General features: G+C 41.2%; 1 protein-coding gene across 1 annotated transcript in view; it reads right to left on the bottom strand.

Annotated features, from left to right (window-relative positions):
- INSIG2 (insulin induced gene 2) overlaps positions 1-20,000 on the bottom strand; it is a 29,460-nt gene extending 9,460 nt beyond the window's left edge. Inside the window, exons 1-2 of the mRNA XM_032216610.1 lie at positions 19,895-20,000; positions 4,139-4,489 (exon numbers count right to left, since the gene is read on the bottom strand). Of these exons, the coding sequence (XP_032072501.1) occupies positions 4,139-4,382 (244 nt within the window). The 5' untranslated portion in view covers positions 4,383-4,489; positions 19,895-20,000. The remainder of the gene's footprint in view (positions 1-4,138; positions 4,490-19,894) is intronic.
- Positions 20,001-21,122: the final 1,122 nt, after the last annotated feature.

Here is a 21,122-nt window from a genome sequence, read left to right as displayed (position 1 = left end):
TGGCCATGCCCATCCTGGCCACACTCATTCCGGGCTTCCCAGGGTCAAAAACAACCGTGTTGTGGCCCTCAATGAAATAAGAGTTTGACACCCCTGACTTAGATTATGCCACTTCTAAATGATCGGATGGTTTTCCAGAAGTTACTCCTCAAAATGATTTAAAACTATTTAGAATACCACAAACCTCCACCTGAGACAATTTCTAGAATGCTGTACTTGGAATGGCAATAGAGAAGAAACTTCTAGTATCTTTCTGGAACAATGTATTTTGAGAAATCTAATGGAGACTATTGATGACAATGATAATAAACACACAATTGGGACTCTTTGTTTTAGAATTACAAAAGTTAGCAGAAATACTAAAAATTAACCCTAGTCATTATAGCATATTCAAAAATCTTGGATTCACCTCAGGAAAAAGGAACTAAAACAAAACAAAAACTGAGACATGCAGATATTTTAGAGATTCTCTAAATCCCTAACTATATTCTTTTTTCAAATCTACACAAGCCAGATTTCACAGACAATTTATTTCAAGTTAGATTTGAAGGTTTATTTTATTTATATGCTGCCCTATTCCCTGAGGGACTCAGGGCGGCTAACAAACCCAAGGGGGGGGGGGTTTAAACACAAAGGAAATACAACAAAGAAGGTACAAGGGAAATTAAAAGACAATCAACAGTCACACAAATTCGAGAGGGGAAGGGAACTCATCAACCCCAGACCTGCCGGCACAGCCAGGTTTTAACGGCTTTATGGAAAGCCTGGAGAGAGGTGAGGGTCCGAATCTCTGTGGGGAGTTCGTTCCAAAGGGCTGGAGCAGACACAGAGAAGAAGGCCCTCCCCCAGGTAGTAGCCAGATGACATTGGCCAGTAGATGGAACCCGGAGGAGGCCTAATCTGTGGGATCAAATGGGCCTTTGGGAGGTAATTGGCAGCAGACGGTCTCTCAAGTACCCAGGTCCGATACCATGAAGGGCTTTATAAGTGACGACTAACACCTTGAAGCGTATCCACAGACCAAACGGTAACCAGTGCAGCTCGCGGAGGATAGGTGTAACATGTGTGTACCGAGGTGCACCCACAATCGCTTGCACGGCTGCATTCTGGATAAGCTGAAGTCTCCGAATGCTCTTCAAGGGCTGCCCCATGTAAAATGCATTGCAGTAGTCCAGTCTTGAGGTCACAAGGGCATGAGTGACTGTTGCGAGTACCTCCCGGTTCAGGTAGGGACGCAATTGGTGCACCAGGCGAACCTGGGCAAATCCCCCCTGGTCACAGCCGACAAATGATGTTCTAAGGTCAGCTGTGGATCCAGGAGGACTCCCAAATTGCGAACCCTGTCTGAGGGGCGTAGAATTTCACCCCCCAGCCTGAGCGATGGAATACTTAGCCAATTTTTGGGAGGGAAACACACCAGCCACTCAGTCTTGTCTGGATTGAGCGCAAGCTTGTTTACTCCCATCCAGACCCTAACAGCCTCCAGGCACTGACACATCACGTCAACTGCTTCACTGAGTTGGCACGGGGCGGACAGATACAACTCGGTATCGTCCACATACTGATGGTATTTTATCCCGTGCCGCTGAATGATCTCGCCCAACGGCTTCATGTAGATGTTAAACAGGAGGGGGGACAGGACCGAACCCTGCGGCACCCCATATTTCAGGGGCCTAGGGGCCGACCTCTGCCCCCCAACCAACACTGACTGCGACCTGTCCAAGAGGTAGGAGGAGAACCACCGAAGGACGGTGCCTCCCACCCCCACCTCCCGTAACCGCGGCAGAAGGATACCATGGTCGATGGTATCGAAGGTCGCTGAGAGGTCAAGAAGCACTAGGACGGAGGCATGACCTCTGTCCCTGCCTCTCCAGAGACCATCGGTCAGTGCGACCAAAGCAGTTTCCGTGCTGTAGCCAGGCCTGAATCCGGACTGAAAGGGATCCAGATAATCGGTTTCATCCAAGGACCGTCGGAGCTGAAAGGCCACCACTTTCTCAACAACCTTCCCAACGAAGGTTGGAGACTGGACGGTAGTTATTCAAAATGGCTGGATCTAGAGATGGCTTCTTCAGGAGGGGTCTCACCACCGCTGCCTTCAATGGCGGGGGAAAGAAGCCCTCCCGAAGGGAGGCGTTCACTATCGCCTGGATCCAGCCCCGCGTCACCTCCTTGTTGTTCGCGAGCAGCCAGGAGGGGCATGGGTCCAGTGCACACATGGAGGCACTCACCGCTCCCATGGCCTTGTCCACTTCATCAGGAATAACAAGTTGAAAATCAATCCAAAGATGTCGCTCAAGACCCTCCCCTGGTACCTCAGCTGGCTCTGTGCAATTGGAGTCCAGGTCTGTCCGAAGCCGAGCAACTTTGTCCGCGAGGAATTGAACAAACTCCTCCGCTCTACCTCGTAAGGGATTATCCGCAACCCTCCCATTCAGGAGGGAGCGGGTTACCCTAAACAAGGCGGCTGGGCGCGACTCAGCGGACGCAATCAGAGCGGCAATATAGGTGTTCTTAGCTGTCCGGATTGCCAGAAGGTAAGCTCCGATGCAAACTTTTAATAGTGCTCGGTCTGACTCGGATTTACTGGACCTCCAGCAGCGCTCTAGGCGTCTCTTTTGGCGCTTCATCTCCCGGAGGTCCTTGGTAAACCAAGGAGCCCTCCTGGATCCACTGCCTCGGATCGGCCATAAAGGCGCAATCCGGTGGAGAGCCTCACACGCTGCTGAGTTCCAGGCAGCAACTAAGGTCTCCACTGGACTGTGGGTGAGAGTATCAGGCACAACACCAAGTGCCGTCTGGAAACCCTGAGGATCCATAAGACGCCTGGGGTGGAACCACCTAATCGGTTCCTCCTCCCTACAGAGGGGGATTGGTCTCCGAAAGTCGAGCCTCAGTAGGAAGTGGTCCGACCATGACAGGGGCAAGATCTCACTACCCCTCAAACCAAGATCACAACTCCACTGCTCCGAGAGAAATACGAGGTCGAGCGTGTGACCCGCTGAGTGAGTCGGGCTCCGAATTACTTGAGTCAAGCCCATGGCTGTCATGGAAGCCATGAACTCTTGTGCTCCATCAGAGTGCTCGCCGAGCGAAGGCATATTGAAGTCCCCCAGGATCATAAGCCTGGGGAACTCAACTGCCAGCTCGGCTACTGACTCGAGAAGCGAGGGGAGGGCTGTTGTCACGCTGTTGGGAGGCACGTACATTAACAACAAGCCCACAAGGTCCAACTTCACCAGCAAGGACTCACACCCGACAAGCTCCGGAGCAGGGAGTTAGTCTTTGAACTCTATCTATAGTGTGTTAACTTCATGAAAAGCAAAAAGGAAAGCATTTGACACCAAATACCTTCTTTTAAAAAATACCATTAGTAAAGAAAATAAGAGTTTGATAAATAAATAATTGCTAAATTAATCTCAGGGAAATACTCTAATTTTTGAGTGCTTTGAGAGCAGTAGAATCTTCTATGAATCACTTCTGCTAATGAAAACAATTTACATAACAAATTCATCAAAGTATCAAAAGTGGCTCTCTCTTCTTTTTTGAGAAGGAATAAGCTGAGAATGCTTTACTTTATCCAAGCTTTTTCCTGGATGACATAAGGCTACCAATAAATTGCATTGTACAATTCCAACTTTCATCTTTAGCTAATTTTGACTTCTAAGGAAAACGTAAGATGGAATTGGTGAGATCCAAATGAACTATTTCAAAGTACTAGAATTATAGAAACCTCACATCCTCCTTAATCCGGCACAAAGCATACATAAATTTAATGCTGAAAGGAGGGGTTGGGGGCAGAACAGTGGTGGGTTCCTATCAGCTCGGACCGGTTTGGGCAAACTGATTTGGCGGCCTGGATCGCTGCAACTGGCAGCGACCCAGGCCTGCCACATCCCTGTTCTCTGGGCGGCGCCACATGCGCTGCCATCTTGTTTTTTTTATTGCACTGCTTAATTGTGCACAGCATGTATCAACAGCACGTGCAGCACGTACACGAGTGAACCAGCAGTAGTGCCTGCCGGAACCCACCCTTGGGGCAGAGAATATGATTCTGACCACAGGCGTGAAGTTTTTGATGGCCTGGATTAAGCTGACATTTTTCTTAATATCTTTTAGCATCATTATTCTGACGTACCTGATGCTGTGCCACATCCGAGGGGCACCCACCAAGCTGAAGAAAAGATGCTTGTAATAACATCCGGTGGAAATAAGGTGACATTTCTTTGTATCTGAAGCAAGTTTAATATTAATGCAAGAAAGACTCCAATTAAGAACAGGACTATCCCACGAAGGACCAGATTCAGGCTGTGGCTGGTGATGGAAGATATGTATGGACCACACCTTTTTGGTATGGACGGTTGAACATCAACATCTGCCATGGCTTCATGTGCTTCTAACAATATTTAGAACAGAGACTTGAAGCTAGAGAAGGACAAAGAAAACTGAAATAATCTTATTTCTTTTCATTCAGGATATATCCCGAAGCCTGTTAAAAAAGAAGACAGAACAATTACAGGACAATATTTTTATCCATGTCTTTACCTAAATAAACATCATAGATGTTTAATATAAAAATATAACTGTTTGGAAGTTCTTCTCAGATATCATAATTGAATGCTATATTTATACATGCAATCCCTGGGTTACAAGCGTTCCCTTAGCAAACATTCTAATTTATGTGATCATTGCCCCCTAGTGTTTATGAAACTCCCCCTAGTCCCGAAACTATGAATCTTGCAGCACCATGGCAGTAGTTCGCCTTTACGAACAACTACAGAAGCTCTGCAACATTCTTCATGCACTTTGCTGGCCAAAACGGAGTTTTGGAGGGGTGCGCCCGCCCCTCCATTTAGGGCTGCGCAGGCCTCCCCCAGCACTTTTCAGACCAAAATGAAGGGCCGCCCCTCTGAACCTCCATTTTGGCCTGCAAAGTGCCGGGCAAAGCCTACATAGGCCTAAATGTAACGTCAGAGGGACGCACTCGGCTGAGAGGCTGGAGAGGACACAGCTTGTTAGATCTTTTCATGGTAAGTGACCCGGCGTGGCAGATGGGGAGGAAGGAATTGTGGGGAGCATGAGGTATTTCAGTAGGTCGGGGAGGCCTTGGGTGGTCTTAAGCAGGCGGCCTGTTTCATCACTAGCCCCCCCCCCCTTCATTGGGACAATGAAGTATACTTTCAGGGTAGGCACCATGATAATAAAGACCTTCTTCTCAATAGGTGAGTCTCATAGATGGGATCTGGATGCTTATCCTTCCAGTTCTAAAAGGACAGACAATGCTGGGGTAACAGTAATCAGTAACCTGACCTTAAGGTAACTGTTGTGGCCCGGCAGGAGTCATTGGAGCTGCCACCAGACTCCGACAGAGAGGGGCCCTATGAGTTGGCCCTGGAGGATGTGGAGGACCCTGGACAGGGTTCCGACTCTGAGCAATAGCAATAGCAGTAGACTTATATACTGCTTCATAGGGCTTTCAGCCCTCTCTAAGCGGTTTACAGAGAGTCAGCATATTGCCCCCAACAATCTGGGTCCTCATTTTACCCACCTCGGAAGGATGGAAAGCTGAGTCAACCCTGAGCCGGTGAGATTTGAACCGCTGAACTGCTGATCTAGCAGTAGCCTGCAGTGCTGCATTTAACCACTGCGCCACCTCGCAGGGCGCAGAGAGGCCTGTTGGCCACCAGGTGGCGCCTAAGCTTTGGATCAGTGGGGAGGAGACAAGAGAAAGTGATCCAGAAACCACCTGTGAGTTGTTCCGGGATGCACGCCATGGAAGGACTACTCAGTGTCAAGAACTACGTAATTACAGGAGGTAATTACACTCAGCTTATGGTCATTAAGCTCCTCTCCCAGACTATAAAAGAGGCTGCTTGTGCCACGCTCTTCTTGCAGAAGTCAACACTTTGACTAAAGAGAAACAAATTTGGCAGGCTGGATTCCTGCCAGAGTTTGTTTGCATTACTGCCAAGGTTTGTCGGACTTGCTGCCAAAGTCCCTATCTGTTTGTTTATTTGGCTTTCAGCCACCGAGAGTCTGGTCTTGTCATTAAAAGACATTCCATTTTACGCTTGTCTCGGCTTTTGTTACTAGACGGAGGAGAGGGTCAGAACAGGTAACCAAGATAACCATCAGCACATTGAGTTCTACTCAGAAAGACCCTGGCAAACCCATGCAGCTCGTGGAGCAGAGATGATGTCGCTTGTCCTGAATGCATTTTGCACCAGTTAAACCTTCTGTATACTCTTCAAGGGCAGCCCCATGTAAAGCATGTTGCAATAATCTAATCTGGAGGTGAGTAAATTTTAAATGATTTTGAGCACAGCCTCCCAATCCAGGAATAGGCATGATTTGCTCACAACACAAAATTGTGTGAAGGCCCTCCTGGCCACAGCTGCCACTGACTGCAAATCCAAAAGAACCCCCAGATAGGGGGTTTAGGGGCAATGAAGAAATGGTCCCCAGACCCGGAGGGGAGGGGCTAAAATCCCAAACCACTAGATCTTAGGGTCTTGAGCCAAACTCTCTTAATCCCCATCTGGACTCCCCCAGTCTCTAGACACGAAGACAGGATCTTCCTCAGCATGACTTTGAAGTTAAACCTCTGAACCACCCCTTCTCAGGATGGCTCAGGCCATTCGAAATAAGTGTGGAGAAATATCGATGATTCGTCATCTTTATTGTCACAAGATAGGCCCCAATAACACATTTACTTCACATTTGGTCAGATTTGTCCTATGTCACTCTCCTTTGATGCATCTGATCCTATAAAGGTAAATTTCTAAACATTAAGAACAGAAAAAATACAGAACGGATGAAATTTAAATTCTTCCCTTTTTGGACTAGATTTGAAAATAGCCTTCAAAGTTTGCACAATCTGACTTGGCAAAAATTTATTAAAGACTGTGTGTTGCTGAACTGATTAGGGACTGAATAAAAGTAAAAGAATGAATAATGCAAGAGCTTACAACTGTATTGACAGGAACAAACAACATTTGCAAACACTTTTAAAATGATTTAGAGTCCAAATGGAGTGCTTGGTTTCCAATCCCAATAAAGGGTGTTCTTACATACCTGGAAATGGAGTAAAAATAACTCTTGATCTTCTAATAAAGCCAATAATCCAGATAACTAACCAACAAAATAATATAAACACCACTTTGGTGCAGCCAGTACTCTGGAATATCCTCATGATATTCAAAGGGTTCATATTATTAGGCCAGCGATAGCGAACCTTTTTTGGCTCATGTGCCATAAAGGGGGGGGGAGCGCAGGGGAGGTCGGGTACAGGCGATCCACACACATAACGCAATGCACAAACTCCCCCAGTATACATGCACGTATGAGAGGCACGGCCCCTCATTTTTTGCATGCTTTTTTTGCCCTTCCCAGGCTCCAGAGGCTTTATAGGAGCCTGGGGAGGGCAAAAAAAGCCTCCCTGCCCCCACAGAGGCCCTCTGGAGGCTTCAGGGACCTTCAGGAGGCTTCCCTTAAGCCTCCGAAGGGCAAAAAATGACCCTATGAGCAAACCAGAAGTCCGTTCCTGAACTTCCGGTTTGCCCATAGGGCTGGTTTTTTGTACTCCGGAGGCTTCAGGGAAGCCTCCTGAAGGTTCCTGAAGCCTCCAGAGGGCCTCCGGGGGGGGGGGGAGACTCTTTTCGCCCTCCTCAGGATCCTATAAAGCCTCTGGAGCCTGGGGAGAGCAAAAAATGGGTTTAAAAAAGGCTGAACTCAGCGCACGCTGGCCAGCTAACAGGGCAATGCCTCGCATGCCCTGACAAATGGCTCCGCGTGCCACCTGTGGCATGCGTGCCATAGATTCGCCATCCCGCTATTAGGCCTTCTATGCCTAATTCCTTAGGCCTTCTATTAAACCAACATTTCTGTTCACCCAGGCCTTCCATAAATGAATGGTTATTTTCCTCCTCTTCATCTTTTTAATGAATGTAGTTATTTTAATATTGTTTCGATTACATTTTATTGTATGCCACAATGATATGTGATTACATGGGAGGCAGAATAAAAATATATTAATCTGGATGACTGTGCAATGAACCATAATAATAATAATGCCATGTAGACCAAACATTAAAATGGAAAATAAAAATATATTGAGATTCTACTTTTCCTCTGATTTTTCTAACATTAAAAATATGCTTTCGAAAGCATTTACAAATATGTTTAAATTTATTTACTCAAGCTGAACAGCAAGGTTACTCATCCATGTTATATGAAATAATATAATTTTAAAAAGTCAGTATTTTCTGTAGTATTGTAAAATGTAACTCAATATCCAATCTGATGATATTCCTTAAGATTATTAATAATTCAGTCCTGTCACTATGTGAGAGTTGGGTGGCTATATAAATCTATTTAATAGATAAATAAAATAGATCCAAATTTAAAAGATCTGCTGGAAGAAAAGGATTATGGTGAGATTTATTTACTGATTAACTGGCCCCAGAGATTTGCTGATTGAGAGATTTGTCACCTTTGGTCACCAAATGTCATCAGTGAGTTGGAAATAGAATGGAAAAGAAGCCAGATAGGGAACTTCCAAGGAGGCAGTAAAGACTTGAACATGTTCTTTTTGCAAGCCAATAAATGTGGTTGAAATAGCAGCTGGTGAATAAATTGGCTCCTCCAAATTCCTTCCTGGATTAAGGAAGAATCAAGGATTGCCCATGTTTGGCTCCGCAGAGAAATCTACCTGCAGAGAGATTGCAAAACACTGTTCTCCAGGAGGTTTGAAAGGCCTGGGAGCCACATAAATATTCACCTTGACTAATGCGGTTAGGTACTTTGCTAAAAGATGACTGGGTTCACTTACTTCTTCTGTTAACTACTTTAGGAAACTGCTTATTACTGATTTGTTTGTGTTAAGAAATCTTCCAAAGGGCAAGATGTATTGTCACTGAAAAAAATATTTACCTTGGATGAAAGAAGCTCCAATACAAGTCTAAGGATTAAAAAGAAAAGCTTTACTTTTCTGGAAAACAACAAAAGAGGGTGTGTGTGGAATGTGGATCTTGGAAAATTAAGAAGCTGCATAAACCAAAGATTTCATTTATTCCTGTACATATTTTTAAACATTCCTGTGGAATGTTTAAAAATATGTACAGGAATAAATGAAATCTTTGGAATCAATTGTAAGAAGTCCTCCCATGAGAGTTTTCATGATTGGAAATAAACAAATGATAAGAAGGGACCTAAAGGAGAATAGGCCCATTAATATAATGGAGAAATACTGTTTGACAAATGAAAGTGAATATACATGTCCCAGGGTAATGTTGCGGGATCCAATCTGGATCAATCTCCGGGACCAGAAGTTTAGTCTTCCAAGCTTTCAGACTCTTGCTGGAGCCCATCTTCAGGGAACTTCTCTCTAGCAGAGTGTGTGTTCTGTGTGCAAATACCAGATCCTGAGGACCGATCCAGATGGGATCATCTGGATCGGTCCTGTTTGACTATAGAAAAAATTAACGTTCTTTTGTGAACAACATACTCAGAAGTTATTTACAAGATTGTTTGATATTATAGCAGAGGATATATAAGAACAACAGATTTGATTGGATAAAACAGACTGGATTTGGAGTTCTAAAGCAGTGTTTTTCAACCTTTTTTGTGCAAAGGCACACTTTTTTCATGAAAAAAATCACGAGGCACACCACCATTAGAAAATGTTAAAAAAAATTAACTCTGTGCCTATATTGACTATAGGCAGGTGTTTTTCCCACGGCACACCTTACACTATGTCACGGCACACTAGTGTGCCGCGGCACAGTGGTTGAAAAACACTGTTCTAAAGAATGGTGATTACAAAAGTGATATGGCAAAGAATGCTGTGGAACTGAAAATGGATTTTAAAATGCCAGAATGTAAGAGTGATATGGAAAACAATGCCAAAATGGATTTACAAACGAAACCAGTTTATATCTTGGAAATTAAAGAAGACACATAAATAATGAATTCAGAGGAGAGACTTGGAAAGCCTTCTTATATTGGATTTACAAAAGGAATGTGTGAAACCAAGGAAACTCTTTCCAGGAGGAGACAAAAAGAAATTTCTAAAGCTGTTCTGGAAAGATGTCAAAGAGAAAATGGTAAGGAATCAACTTGTGGAACACTATTTGATTGGACTAAAGATCAAGCTTCTTAAAAAATAAAAAGGAAGTTTATAAAGTGAATCTGTTTGATCAGAGTTAAAATATATATGCTATGGTTTCTGGTAGCTATTAATGGAATTTCATTTTGACCAGGACTGAATGAGGCTTTAAAGATTTATTTGTAAGTGGAAAGAGTTTTCTTTTACTTTATATTCATATTTCTGGTAGGTATTAATAGACTTTTGCTGATTAGGACTGAATGACGTGCTTTTGCAATTTGATTATGGATAAGGGATAAGATAGAAAAAGAAGAGATTATAATATATAATATAAAAAATTTGGATAATTTAATTCATTCTCTTACTGACTTCCTCCGAATCAGGAACGTGGTATTAATCCTGGCACAGAAGTTTTGAGGGCATCATTGTAAGCCTGCTCCAAATATGCTCAAAACCTAATGACTGGCAGATGGCTACATGGGAGCAAGACTTTTGAAAAGCACTCACTCACCTGAATGGAATTCTTTCCACAGATATGTCCTTTCACATACACCACCTGGTCAACAATGGTAAAGAACCTGTTTATTCTCTTAGGCCTTTTTTGCGAAGGAGGGAACTTCTGGATTTTAGACCGGGCCACAAGCCAAACTATAATTTCTCTGAACTCAATAACTTCTGTTAGATTTATGAGTGCATGAGTCCAACCAGCAATCAAGAGTTTAAGAAAGCACTTCTAATGAGATATGTGAATGCAGCTTCTCTACCACTTTTAGCTGATATGTTTAGTTTATCATTTTTCTATCTTATGCATTAATTTTAGATGTATTGTTATCATATATTACACTGAGAGCACTTACTATAGAACAAGGAAGGGTGGGCAATTACTTTTAAAACCAGACCAGCACCAGTTCCTTCCTGCACATGGGGAGAGAGGACATCAGTGTTGCTCTGAAGAAAAAAAGCTCCATATATAGATCTATAACAATCCAAATTTCTTTTCTCCATCCCTACTCTCCCTACTCTCCATGCACAGAAAAATCCACCCCAAAATCCACACAGCATTTACAGTATGAGGCATTTCAAGCCACCATTCAGATTCAAGAGAGAGTTCTTTTGTTTCTGGGGGGCAGCTGCAAATGCTCTGTACCAAAATCCTGCTTCTTCAGCCTCTCACTCTTCCAGGAACCAGAGGGGAAAGCAGGCAGGAAATATGGCAAATGGAGATCACATGATTGCAGGGCACTTCACAACATCCAAATTGTAATCACATGGCGGTGGGGACACTGCTATGGCCATAACTTTGGCCACCGTAATTTTGAATGATCACTGAGCAAATAGTCATTAAGTGTATTCAAATATAAAGAAGAAATGGTATCCAAACAATCAGATTATGAGACATGCTTCTACCCTATCATAAACCAAACAATAAATAACATTTCTCTATCTTCATAGTTTTCCTAGAACTTCCTGGAACTACCAACTTCTGTAACAGCTTTGTTCTCTATGCCATCTGTCTGATAAACTCGCAAGATTTGTTTTTCTCGCCATGTACATATATATATCTGAACTAGACTGTGTTGTTTCCCAGACACTTATTTTTCCAATTTGTCATCCAAAATGCTTGTTCTACATAGATTCGGTATAACAATGATACATATAGCATACAGTTGCAAGAAAAAGTATGTGAACCCCTTGGGATTACATGGAGTTTTGCATGAATTGGTCATAAAATGTGCTCATGTAAGTCACAACAATAGAAAAACACAGTCTGCTGAACATAATACTACACAAACATTAGATGTTGCCATGGTTTAATTGAACATAACATGTAAACATACACAGTGCAGGGAGGAAAAAGTATGTGAGCCCCTAGCTTAATGACTTCTCCAAGAGCTAATTGGAGCCAGGAGTGAGCCAACCTTGACTCCAATGTGATGATATTAGATGTGTTGCTGACAGTTGTCCTGCCCTTTAAAAACACACACCTGTTTTGGGTTTACTGGTTTCAAGAAGCACTGTCTGATGTGAACCATGCCTCGCAGAAAAGAGCTCTCAGAAGACCTATGATCAAGAATTGTTGACTTGCATAAAGCTGGAAAGGGTTACAAAAGTACCTCCAAAAGCCTTGATGTTCATGTGTCCACGATGACAGACTGTCTATAAATGGAGAAAATTTAGCACTGTTGTTACTTTCCCTAGGCGTGGTCATCCTGTAAAAATGACTGCAAGAGCACAGTGCAGAATGCTTCATGAGGTAAAGAAGAATCCTAGAGTGTCAGCTAAAGACCTACAGAAATCTCTGGCACATGCTAACATTTTTGTTGACACATCTACAATAAGGAAAACATTAAACAAGAATGGAGTACATGGGAGGACACAACGGAGGAAGCCATTGCTGTCCAAAAAAATATTGCAGCATGTTTGAAGTTTGCAAAAGAGCACCTGGATGTTCCACAGCATTACTGGCAAAATATACTGTGGACAGATGAAACCAAAATTGAGTTGTTTGGGAAAAACACACAATACTATGTGTGGACAAAAAAGATACAGCACACCAACATCAAAATCTCATCCCCACTGTAAAACATGGCGGAGGGAGCATCATGGTTTGGAGGTGCTTTGCTGCCTCAGGGCCTGGACGGATTGTGGTCATTGATGGGACAATGAATTCCAGGGTTTATCAAGACATTTTGCAGGAAAACGTACGACCATCTGTCCGCCAACTGACGCTCCGCAGAGGATGGGTGATGCAACAGGACAATGACCCAAAGCATACAAGTAATTCAACAAAAAAATGGCTTCAACAGCACAGAATACACCTTCTGGAGTGGCCCAGTTAGAGTCCTGACCTCAACCCGATTGAAATGCTGTGGCATGACCTTAAGAGAGCAATTCACACCAGACATCTCAAGAATATTGCTACACTGAAACAGTTTTGTGAAGAGGAGTGGTCCAAAATTACTCCAGATCGTTGTGCAGGTCTGATCTGCAACTACAGGAAACGTTTGGTTGAGGTTATTGCTGCCAAAGGAGGGTCAACCACTTATTAAGTCCAATGGTTCACATACTTTTTCCTCCCTGCACTGTGTATGTTTATATGTTATGTTCAATTAAACCATGGCAACATCTAATGTTTGTGTAGTATTATGTTCAGCAGACTGTGTTTTTCTATTGTTGTGACTTAGATGAAGTTCAGAGCACATTTTATGACCAATTCATGCAAAACTCCACGTAATCCCAAGGGGTTCACATACTTTTTCTTGCAACTGTATACTGTGTCTGGCAATTCAGTCATATAAAATGTTAAAAGGGGGGGGAGGATATATACTGTTTTATAAATTTGGAGTCTGCCTACTGTTTGCATTTTAATTTTCTTATTTTGGAGCAAGTAGAACAGACACTGCAGCAACAAACAGACTGTAAATTTCTCTTGTGCAGTATTATCTTCCATTCCACAGACATTCACAATACCTTGAACTATCTGCAGAATAGTGAACATTGCTACTAACTCAAGGTTCTGTATCTTATTTACCAGACAGTTAAATAATAAAAAAACAAGCATGTCTCCAACACAGACACTGAAGTAAGGTCTGCAAACTGCATTTTAATTTTTTTTACATATATAATAATTATTCCTCCTTATCAACTAGATGGAAAATATTGTTGCAAAAAAATGGAGTTTTTGGTCAGTTAGTTAGGAAAACTACAGAAGGTGCAGGCAGGGGAAAAAAGGCTGTAGAAATACGGAATAATATTTTTTTAAAGTGCAAAATAAAGATTTAAAAAAGTGTTGGGAGTTCAAAAAAATAGATATTATATGTTCAAGGCTAAATATTAACAAGCAGAAATGAAACAGATATACAAGTGAAGTTTAGAATTGTTTTTAAAAATTTCAAGAAAGTTTTGGCTGTTTAAAGATCTAATCTACTTGTCTAAGAATGCTTGGGATGGGGAGGGAGTAAAAGAAACATATGTACATAACCTGTACAACTTTAATTAGTTTTTCAGTCTGATTGGAAGGAATAACATTTATTTGAAGGAGATACCATGAAATAAATGTCTGCATCTGTAAGGCAGAGATAGAATTGAAGAGAAGGAACCTGAAATCCTGAATGGCAATAGACCGCTATAGCTTTCTTTTGAGAACATCATCTTTATAGGTGAACTCTGAGACACTTAGATAAATTCTGCTGCAGCTGTATATTAATTCAGTTTCCATTCTTCAGTTAGAAAGAAAAAAAGGAAAGCTCTGGAAGAGACACAACTGTAATTTTAGCCTAACAGCATTTTACAATGAGAAAAAAAAATTAAAACACCATGAAATCTGAATTATACTAGATCTATACTGTATAATGTATCACAAGATACAGGGTGCAGAAATGTTTATGTTGTCATGTTTTTAATTCACAATTAACCCTGAAAAAATACTATTTTAATCAAAAACATATTTCTAGACATTTCCCAGATTTAAACAAAGCATTTCTGTCCTCATAAACTGAAGGAATCCAATGAAGGAGACAATGAAACTTTAGTTTTGCTTTTATTTTGTCAAGGTTACACTCTATGCTGCAAGAATTAAAGAGTGTACTGAAGGAATAAAGGGGCTTAATCAACACTTTCCTGTAATTGCTAGACTTAGTTTCTTTGGTTTGCATAGATCCATGAAAAGAAAGACATTTGCTATTAACTTCAAAGCATACTGGAATTTTAGAAGTTATTGTTAAAGCTTCTTTGGGCTCAAACAATGGGGGGAAAGGTTACAATACTTTTATAGTAGCAAATTATTATTTTAAATAGATTTTCACTGTGTTTTGGCCCAATAAAATACCTTTGGTGTTCTCCAGATTTATTAGACTTAAAATGCATTGGTTTTAAAATGTATTATTAAAATTATTTATTAATCTCCCAATTCCTAGCTGTGGCTTGGAATTTTGTAAAATAAAATCCAACCCAAAGAAAACACTAGACTGGGGAGAGCTTTGTGGGTTTCTATGTGTGTCTGATTCAATGTGGACTCCTTCCTTGGGAAGATTTTCAAAAGTGGTTTGTCCTTGCCTTCTTCCTAAGGCTGTCAGAGAATGATTGGGGGTACAAGAACTCAATCTCCAAGTGTCAGTCCTACAGGGTAGACCAGACCAAGAAACAGGCCCCACCCCAATCAACAATTGACATGGAAGTTAATACTCCTATGGAGGCAACTAAAAATAGATAGCTGAGTAAACAGACAATGCTTTATGTATGTTACTAAGGTTGGAATCTGAACTTCAAACTTAAATGAGTTGTCATGAAGAGATCTTCCCAGGCACTTGTGCTGACTGACCCCATTCATACCACTTTTAACATTTCAAACAGAAAGTATCTTGATCTGCAATATTATCCTAGTTACTTTCCATTAGTTCTTTTTATAGTTGCATCTTTGGAAATGTTCTGCTTGCTAAAAACAGGTATTTATCACTTTTAATTTTCACATTCAAAAGTAGGTACTTTTTATATTAACTTATTTTATATGCTTTCTGTTGTAAATATGTTAATGTCCTTGTTCAGAATTGTTGAATTTGTACATCTGATTACATCTTTAGTTAAAAGAAAAACATGGGTTATAAAATTAACTGAATTTGAAAAGTTAAGTTTTTCATTGAAGATTCAGTGTGGAAACAGGCAACCTTCAAATTTGTGTGTAATATTATTTTTTGCTTATAATCAGCTTGCAATAGTTATGGGCTTATAAAATAATTCATGCAAAAACAACCAAAGCACCAGAGTTAAAATTCCAGGCATTCACCATGTGAAAAAATTCAATTGTGTCTCACTTCAATATAAAGAATTACCCTAGCTGATTAGTAGGACACAACCGAGTTGTTCAAATATATTAGATTTGGTAAGTGTAAGTACCTGAATACTTATAATCCATATGTCATTTTGACAATCCTGATACTGCAAAAAAATTATTAGCGAATACATATGAGCATTAATATGCGATTCTTATGCAATGTACTAATATTGCACAAAATTTGGTTGACCGCACAAAAATAAGAATTCTACTGTGATGATGTAACTACTTTAAGCTCTCTTGTGAAAATATTTATGTAACTAGAGGTCAAAAAAGTTTAAATGGCTTAGAACAAAGGTTTACTTTGCAATGCTGAACACTATATGTCCAAATGCAACATGAGCAGCAATCATATCACAAATGGTAAACTAATTTCTTAGTACATAAACAAAACCCCAGGTGGATGGAGGAGACATTTATCTATCAATACATATGACAGATATCCTTGACTAAATTCATATATGACACTAAGCCATCATGTTTTATTTCACTGTTATTAGACATCCTGCATGAAGGTACTGATTCAGTTTTGCATTCTGTATTATTCAACTCAGGATGCTGCTTTCAATGTGTAGACGAGCAAACAGCTCACTTTCTTGTAACCCCTTCCTCTCTTTTCTACAAGGAGGAGGGGGGGAATCACAGTCAGGCACAAGAGCATGCATAGTGACAATGGCAATCATGTGACTGAGAAAGTGCTTTGGCGGTCATAAATAGTAATAAAATGACCCTAAAAATATTTTTTGGCACTGTTATACTTTTGAATGGTTACTGAATGAGTAGTCAATAAATGAAGACTATTCATAAGGTAGGACTATCTGTAAAAGAAGAAAGCAGAGCAGATCTATTATACAACCATCCACAGCTGAGTCATTAAATTACCATGTTCATAATATAACAAAATAGAATGCTAGTGGCAATATCCATTCAAGTTCTGGGAAATACAGATAATTTATCCTAAGGCAATTTCAGCTACATATCTGGCTGTAAGTTCTATCACAACAGGTATTTAATAGTGCATGCTTTTAAATGCAGAGAGCCAAACCATGTTTTCCAATGGAGAGTTTTAAATTCTATTAGTTCAAAAAAGTTAGTGTTTTTGCTTCTCAACCATTTTCTCCATTAAGTAAAAAGGCCAAATAATTGGTGACAAAACATTAGATGGCTACAGTTGAAAGATAATAGTTGAAGCACAATAAACAAAGCTAAAAGGGTCATTTTGTTTTATGTCTTTGACAAGGCATCAGACATTTCTATAAAATGAAATATCCCTGTGCGTAAGCCTGCTGTAAAGTTATTTTGAAAGCTTTGGCAGTCTTTTTATTCTTGTTTGCATATGCACAAAAGATATTTCCACTGAAGTGAAGTGCCTGGGCAGAGAAACACAGTCCATCTTTTTGGCACATGCCTAATATATAGGGGGGTGGGGAAACCCTTTAAAATAAATATGTACGGTAGAGGGAAAAACTTATTTTGGTAAGTTTTTTTACTTCAAAAAGCCATAAATATAATTTTAGCAGCAAAACTTCTGAACAATTAAAGAAAGCAATGACCACGATACCCACCAATTTCAAATTCTTTTAGGCACTCATGTGCAAAAATTATAATGCAAAGAGTAGCCTTCAGCAGATGGTCTAGCACGTAGGTCAAGATGGAAGGAATCCAGTATCACATAAATGAATGATAGCTGCCACTTTCCTTTCCCTTGCAGTCCTACCCCTATTCTCCTAATCCACTCCAGGACCCTGAAGCAATGGAATAAGTTTTGTAAAGCAAATTGACTCTTCAGAATAAAACTGAAATATAAACAGAAGAAATCATCCTGTCTTGTTACAGAGAACATAAGTCAGCCCTGAGGTTTAACAGAGATTGATCCTAGCATTTACCAGGGTTTTTTTTCTCCATCCATCCATCTGTGGGCAAAAAATTATACAGGGGTAAAAATAGCTGTTCATATTCCTGAACTCTTTCCTTCATCCATGCATCATTTCAAATCAGGGCAGTCAACTGATTTGTTTCCAAGGGACTAGCTAACAAAGCCAAACAGATTTTACACATCCCAGCTGATGAATTTGGAACAAAGAGAAAAAAACTAAGACCAGCACAGTGAAGAGCAACTCAGACTACACGTAGTCCTCGACTTACCACTGTTCATTTAGTGACCGTTCAAAGTTACAACAGCACTGAAAAAAGTGAATTTATTACAGTTTTTTCACACTTACGACTGATGCAGCATCCCCACGGCCACATGATCAAAATTCAGATGCTTGGCAAGTGATACATATTTATGATGCAGTGTCCTGGGGTCACTTGATAAGTCTTTGCGCCCTTCGGACAAGCAAAGTCAATAGGGAAGCCAGACTCTCTTAGCAACCGTGTTACTAATTCAACAAATGCAACGATCCGCTTAACAACGGTGGCAAGAAAACATATAAAAATGAGGCAAAACTTACTTAAGAAAGGTTTCACTTAGCCACGGAAGTTTGGGCCGTAACTCGAGGACCACCTAGACTGCATTCCTGAAATCAAGGTGACGCTTGGGGGTTCGGGGACCTTACACAAAGAAAAGCAGGGCAGGTATGCGCCTTGGTGGAGTCCAAGTGGGAAAAGGCAGGGTTTTTTTAAATAGAATTTATTTTTATTTTCAAAACAAACACAACACATAAAATCTTCCTTCTTTACATACTGTAGAAAGTGTATCAGTTGGTTACAAAAGGTTTTCGTGCATCTCTTCCACAGTCATCAAGCATAACTCATATTAACTCAAGTATTTTAATTCAAATATTTATACATGTTACCTTTATACCTCCATTTTTATTTGACTATAATTATTTAAAATATACCAAGATTTAATACATAACCACATACTGGCATTTCATTTAATATTTCTAAAATCCTCCAATAACACTGAATCCTTATGTCCTATTCTAGCTAAACATCCATAATATTTAATAACAAACTTTTCTAATCCTCCTTTCCAAATCACTCTTGGCAATTTTCGTCTAGTTTCCTTATATTATATCCATACATATATATAGGTTGTCATCATTATCCTTCCTTTATTTGACTATATCCTGTATCATAATATTTTCCTCCTAATAATCAAAACTTAACTGTATCTAACTTAATTCTTTTTTATTAACTTTTGTATATAATCCAAAAGGATTTCTAATCTTCCTTTCATTGGTACCATTCAATATTCATATCCAATTATTACTTATAACACTACACATTGTATACATTATTATCATTATCAATTATTTATTTAATTATTATCTTCTATTACTAAATTTCACTAAGTTTAACTAGTTATATTCTTCCATCTATCAACCTGTATCTTTCCAATAACAAAACAATCTTATATCTTCTGGAAAAGGCAGTTTTTAAAGACCACTGGCCCTTGCTCTATTTTTTAAAAACGGGCTTCCTTCTGCAAAGACGCTCAAGAATAAAAGCCACTTAAGGCCAGGCCGTTTGAGCCCTACGCTCCACGACTTCAAGCGACCAGGCACAGAGAAGCCATCCGAGGGCATGAACCTCGCCCGAATCTCCTTGGAAAACAAGCTCCGAACGGCGCTACCAGACACTTTCGGCGAGACAACGTAATTCGCTTTGCGGGGAAGACGCCGGCTTGTCTGCCCGAGCGGGTTTGCCTCTCCCGGGCCACTTCCACCACCACCACCACCTCCTCCTCCTCCCTTTGGCACGAACCTCTCCGAGGTCCCTTGCCGAGAACCAGGGCGAGCCGACCCTCCCCCGACCCTTCTCCCCATTCCAACTGCTAAGTGATGGTTATATTGTATCGTAGGCATATGTCAGATATGACTACCACCCCAGGGGTTGCCGGGCGCTTCCTCGCCCTTTTCCCTTGCGCGTCTTTCTCCGCCTCTCCTTTCCTTTTCCCGCCGCATCCCATTCCGCGCCAACATCCCATCCCCGAGGCGCCGAACTCAACTCACTCCTTCTCCGCCATCTTCGCCCTTTCCGGCCGGGGGGCCAGTCTCCGCCTTCCGCGCCTCCCTCTCTATCTAACCCGGCAGCGGCTTGCTTTTGATGCCTTGACTCGGAAGGAAGCCGCTTCCGCCGCGCCGCGGAGGCTGCAGGGAAGGAAAAGGAGGCCGGGCGGAGAGTTGGCGGGGGTGCGGGAGGCGGGCGGATGAGTGCGTGGGTTTTCCTCGCGGTTTCGTTTGGCAGAAAAGCAGCTTCTCTCTCTCTCTCCCTCCCCCCCCCCATCATGGAAATGAACTCTCTCTTTAAAAAAACATGGGCGGGTTGGAAGACAAGAGGAGGAAGCAAGAAATGTGGATTGTATAGCAATAGCAATGGCTCTTAGACTTATATAGCGCTTCACGGTGCTTTACAGACCCTGTGTAAGCGGTTTACAGAGTCAGCATATTGCCCCCAACAATCTGGTCCTCATATAATGATATGACACTTATAACACGTATCATTTAGCATTAAGGTATTTTAAATATAATATTCCTATACAATACTTTTTTTTAACACTTAAAACATGGTTTGCGTAAGTTCTATTTATGGGTTTTAATTTTTTGGTGCCCTCAAGTCAGTGTAGGTTGGTGGCACAAGTCCTTGCAGTTTTACAATTGCCTTTGCTTTCATCATCATCATCAAAGTCTGTGCAGAGCACATTGGATAGCAAATTTTCATACTGTTTCTGAGGCGGGCAGAATGAGGGGCCAGATTGTTGGGGGAAATATGCTGACTCTATAAACTGCTTAGAGACGGCTGTAAAAAACTGAAGCGGTATATAAGTCCAAAGTGTAGTCAGAGAAGCGGGCAAATACACCAGTGGCACATTTAATGATCCTGCAACACCCAGGTTTTTACAACGGATATTTTAGCAATATAGAAAGTTTTCTCATATCGGCTCATTGGGAAAGGGTGTTGGATATACTTGCCATCATGAATATTTATTCAGAAAATTTATACATCTGCCTACTCACTCTCAGCAACTCAAGGCAGCTTACAAACAATAAAAAAAACTGGAAAATAATTTTTAAAAGTATCCCACATCACCCATCCATGTGACAGCATACAGTCAAGTAAGCCTTTTGATAGATTCCATCCCACTCTGGGTTCCCCACATCTGCTTGCAAAACCAAGTTTTCAGAGCCTTACAAAAAGTGTCATAGTGGGGTATCTATGGAGATTCTCAGTCATCCAAGT

Source organism: Thamnophis elegans, chromosome 1, assembly GCF_009769535.1.
Source record: "Thamnophis elegans isolate rThaEle1 chromosome 1, rThaEle1.pri, whole genome shotgun sequence".
NCBI classification, from domain to species: Eukaryota; Metazoa; Chordata; class Lepidosauria; order Squamata; family Colubridae; genus Thamnophis; species Thamnophis elegans.
The sequence above is the reverse complement of the archived record's forward strand: the minus strand, read 5'-3'. Positions and strand labels throughout refer to the sequence as shown.